General features: G+C 47.0%; 1 protein-coding gene across 1 annotated transcript in view; it reads left to right on the top strand.

The window, feature by feature from the left end:
- Positions 1-5,000, top strand: part of LOC119585000 (tubby-related protein 4-like) — a 14,713-nt gene that overhangs the window by 5,529 nt on the left and 4,184 nt on the right. Inside the window, exons 2-3 of the mRNA XM_037933613.1 lie at positions 452-611; positions 4,552-4,664. Coding sequence (XP_037789541.1) covers positions 452-611; positions 4,552-4,664 — 273 coding nt within the window. The remainder of the gene's footprint in view (positions 1-451; positions 612-4,551; positions 4,665-5,000) is intronic.

The following is a 5,000-nucleotide window of genomic DNA, read 5'->3' as shown; positions in this document are numbered from 1 at the left end:
CTCCTCTCTCTCTCTTCTCTCCTCTCTCTCTCTTCTCTCTCCTCTCTCTCTCTCTCTCTCTCTCCTCTCTCTCTCTCTCTCTTTCCTCTAATCCTCTCATTCTCTCTCTTTCTCTCTCTCTCTCCTCTCTCTCTCATCTCTCTCTCTCTCTCTCTCTCTCTCTCTCTCTCTCTCTCTCTCTCTCTCTCTCTCTCTCTCTCTCTTCTCACATTAACCCCCCCCCCCAACCAGGTATACGTCACCAATGAAAGAAGAAAAAGAAAAGAAAAAAAAATCACAAGCCCATAGACTATAAAAAAAATAGAAAAAAAAAAAATCACAAACCAACACACTATAAAAAAAAATAGAAAAGAAAAAGAAAAGAAAAAATCACAAACCCACACACTATAAAAAAAAAAAAAAAAATCACAAACCCACCCACCATACCTCTCTCTCTCTTCTCCCCAACCAGGTATACTTCGGCACCACCTCTGGCATGGTGATTGTCATGGACGTCCACGGGGCCATGGTGTCTCAGGTGCCACTTCTGGACGACACAGCGATCACTGACCTCGCCTGGTCGTGCCCCAAGTTCAAGATGGAGGAGAATGACGACAACAACGCTAAAAATAGTGAGTTAGGGTGAAGGGGAGGGGGGGGGTGAAGGAGGGGAATCGGGGATGGGGTAAAAGGGTGGGAAGAGAGGGAAGGATGTGGGAGGGAAGGAGTGTGAGAATGAGAGGTGGAGGATGAGAGTGAGAGATGGAGGGTGAGAATGAGAGGTGGGGAAAGGGACAAAGTGAGAGAGAAAGAGCGAGAGAGAGAGAGAGAGAGAGAGAGAGAGAGAGAGAGAGAGAGAGAGAGAGAGAGAGAGAGAGAGAGAGAGAGAGAGAGAGAGAGAGAGAGAGGGGCGAATGAGAGAGAGCGAGAGAGCGAGTGAGAGCGAATGAAAGCAAGTGGGAAAGTGAGTGAGTGAGCGAGTGAGTGAGAGAGTGAGTGAGAGTGAGTGAGTGAGTGAGTGAGTGAGTGAGTGAGTGAGTGAGTGAGTGAGTGAGCGCTTGAGAGAGAAAGAGAGAAACAGAGAGAAAATTAAAGAGAAAAGTAGCAGGTAGATAACAAATAAACAGAGAGAAGCAGAAACAAAATATTATCAACCCTCTCCCGTTATGATTTTTTAAAAGTCAGCTGAGTGACAACTCTACGGACGGCGCCAAACATTTCACTACATCGCCATTGATCTTCCCCCCCCCCCCATGTTCTCCGGAAGTAATTACGAAGCCCGTGGTAATGCCAGCAATATCAAGATAATTACTCTGCTGTGTAATGGCTACCTCGTTAACCTTATTCCGAGAACCTGAATAGCAAAAGCATTGTATGGTGTTACATAAGACGCAAGAGAGTTAATGGGTGTTGGTAATAATAGTAGTGGTAATGGTGGTCATTATGGAAATCGTAAAGACGGGAAATATACGACAGATCGCGCTGATTAGAATGATAATAATGACAATGCCGATTGCACCGATAATGAATGAAGTTATGTTAATCCAGACGATTAACATTATTCCATTTCAAATACTTGGGGAATGCATTGTACAGGTAATTACGAGAGCGGTAATGACATTAACGATGATGAAACCTTGATAATGTGATAATAGAATTACGAATAAAAGAATGAGAAAGAGGAAGTGCGATTGAAAGTTTTGATAAATTTAGGTTATTTAGTGATATCAAGAATAATGACGATAGAGGTTCATTAGAGATTGAATAATGGGAAAAAAATCTGGAAAAAACATGAGGGAAAATTTTTATTAAATTAAGAATCAAGAGAGGAAAGGAGAAAGGGAGAATGTGAGGATGGCTGGGATAAAAAGTAAAGAGGCTAAAAATGTTTGAAGAAAGAAAGTAAAATTCACTTGTAAATATATCTCCTCATTAAATCCCCTTCCCTCCCCTCCTCCTTCCTCCTCTTCTACGTCCTCTTCCTTCCCTCCCTTCCCTCCACCTACTCTACCAACCCTCCCTTCCCCTCTCTTTTACCCTCTCCTACCACACACACAAACCCTCCCCTTCTCCTCCTACTCTCTTGACCCCCTTCGCCCCCCCCCCCCAACAGACTCATGAAAGAAGGCAAATTAAATTGTCCGCAAATAAGGTTACCGGAGTTCCCTTCCTTGCTTCACTTGCCCCTCACTCCTCTTGCCTCTTCAGCTACGTCTCTCGCTTCCTCCCCACGGCGCAAGATCTCATAATTGATTTCGTTCAATTTGCATACCGTTCAAGAAGGGTAAGGTAAAGAGTGGGGATAGGGAGGGCAGAAAGAGGGGGTGAGGGTGAGGGATGCGTATTAGAGGGAAAGGTTAGAGGGGGTTAGGGGAGAGGGGGGAGAGGGGGAGGAATGCCTATTAGGGGGAAAGGTTAGAGGGGGTTAGGAGAGAGGGAGGGAGAGGGGAGAGGGGGGGAGGGGGAGGGATGCATATTAGGGGGAAGGGTTAGAGGGGGGTTAGGAGAGGGGGGGAAGAGGGGGGAATACATACTAAGTAAAAGGGTTTGGTTGCAGGTGGGGGAGAAATACGTATGAGGTTGAGTGAAGATTCCAGGGAGAGGGGATGAGGTAAGAGTTAGAAGTGGTAAGGGACGGGGAAGGAAGACGGAACGAGGAAGGGGTAAAGAAGGGAGAAAGGAGAGTGGTAGATATAAGAGTTAGAGGGGGAAATGGGGAAGGGGTAGTAGAACAGGTCAGGAGCGGCAGGGTGGGGGTAGTTGTAATTAAGGAAGCCATGCGGGCAAGGAAGAGAAAGGGGTTGTTGATGTCAACATACGAATTAGAGTTCAGAGAAAGAGAGGAAGGGGTAGATAGATTTACAGCTAAATCAAAGTAAAATAAAAGAATTAGAGAGGGGTAATACAGGGAGGGGGGGAGGGGAAGGGAGGAGTGGTTGTATCTGAGGATCTGAGATATTTATAGCGCGGCAGATTGTAATGTGTGTGGATATTTTTCCTCGCATACATATCCACACACACATGCATGCTCAGGCACGTGCAGACATATGTATACGTGCCTACACACATACTCGTACACGTGTATATTATCCATGGAGGAGACACGGTTATGCACGCACGTACATGCGCCGATTCACACACAAAGACTTACATACGTGAATCCACAATTTGATAATATTTAAGGAAATTATAAAATTTGAAACTAAAAGATAAAAGACGGATAAGGAAATGCAAGGAAACGAGAATTTCCCGGTTATTTACTGCGTCCTTCTCCTCCTCTTCCTCTTCTCCCTTGTCCTTCCCAACCACCTGCCAACCACCTGCCTCTCTTCCCTCTTCCTCTCTTCTCTTTCCCTTTCCCTTTCCCCTTACCCTTGCCTCTTCATCCTTTCTCTCTTCCCCTCCCCTACCACACCCTTACCCCTCCCCCCACCTCCAGTTCCATCCCCCCTCCCCCTTCCTCTCACCCCCCCTCCTCTTTCCCTCCACTCACCCATACCCTTCTCCCCTCTCCCTCCTCCCCCCACCCCCCTCCTCCTCCCTCTCCTCTCTTCCCCTCCCCTCCCACCACCCCTTACCCCTCCCCCCCCCTGCCATCCCCCTACTCCCCTCACTCACCCCTCCTTTTTTCCCTCCACTCACCCATACCCTCTCCCACATTCCTCGTCCACCACCCTCTCGCTCTCGTCTTCGCTCCCCTCTCTTCTCTCCCTCCCGACACGTACCTCCCCCCACCTCCACGTTGGAATCACCTCTCCGTGGGCGCTCACCCCCTCCTGTTTCATCACGTCACCCATTACCCTCTCCTTCTTCCACACCTCCTCTCGTTCTCTCTTTCCTCCTCTCCCCCACAATCACCGCAGCCACCCTCCTCTCCCTTACCCACCCCCCTCTCCCTCTCCCCCTCCACTCACCCACCCCCCTTTCCCTTTCCCCTTCCCCCACTCCGCTCCTCCCCTCCCACTCCACCCTCCCCCTCTCTCACCGCCATATGCACGTGTGGTTAATGGATTCTTAAGTCTGCCCTGAGCTCCCAAAGCGTGTGAAGATTTAAAGCATCATGTGCGGTGCTGGTCGCTATGGTGTGTGCGTTTTGTGGTGGTGTATTTATGGTGTGGATGTGGTGATGAGTGGTGATGATGGTGGGTTGGAAATCATGGGAAGGGGGGCGGGGTATGTGGTTATGGTGGTGAGGGATAAGATATTTATTTATTTATTTATTTTTATCTTTATCTTTATCACTTTTTGTCATCTGCTTCACAATTTTGATGGCGATGGCGAGGGTGATAATAAATGTAAGGATTAAGGTAATTCTCTCATCATCATCAATCACAGCAACAATGATAATAACAATAATGATAATGATAATGACAGTAATAATAATAATAATAATAATAATAATAATAATAATGATAATAATAATAATAATAATAATAATAAGAAGAAGAACAATAGTAATAATAATAATAATGATAATAACAACAACAATAATAATGAAAATAACAAAAACAACAATAACAATAATATCGATAATCCTAATAGCAGTAATAATAACAACGACAATAATTCCAGGCGACGCGAATGCCCTCCTGGCGGTCGTGTTCCATTCAGGCCTCGTCTACCTCCTTCGCACCCACGACGACCTCACGCCTGTGGTCGTCAGAACAGGACTCAGGGGCATTCAGGTGAGTGTGTGGGCGGCTTAGGGTAGGGTAAGGGTATTCAGGGGGGGATTCAGGTGAGTGTGTGGGCGGCTTAGGGTAGGTTAAGGGTATCCTGGGAGGAGGGGGGGGGATTCAGGTGAGTGTGTGGGCGGCTTAGGGTAGGTTAAGGGTATTCTGGGAGGGGGCGGGGATTCAGGTGAGTATGAGGGAGGAATGTAGGTGGGCGTGGTGGGATTCAGGTGGCTCGGGAGACATTGAAGTTTGTTTGATTCTAATGAGTGGAATAATATCCCTCTTATATACTTAAAGGAAGTCCAGACTAGTCTCAAGGAATGCTTGACCTAATATCTCCCTTAT

The sequence above is a fragment of the Penaeus monodon genome, chromosome 3, assembly GCF_015228065.2.
Source record: "Penaeus monodon isolate SGIC_2016 chromosome 3, NSTDA_Pmon_1, whole genome shotgun sequence".
NCBI lineage: Eukaryota > Metazoa > Arthropoda > Malacostraca > Decapoda > Penaeidae > Penaeus > Penaeus monodon.
This window is presented reverse-complemented; position numbering and strand designations above follow the sequence as displayed.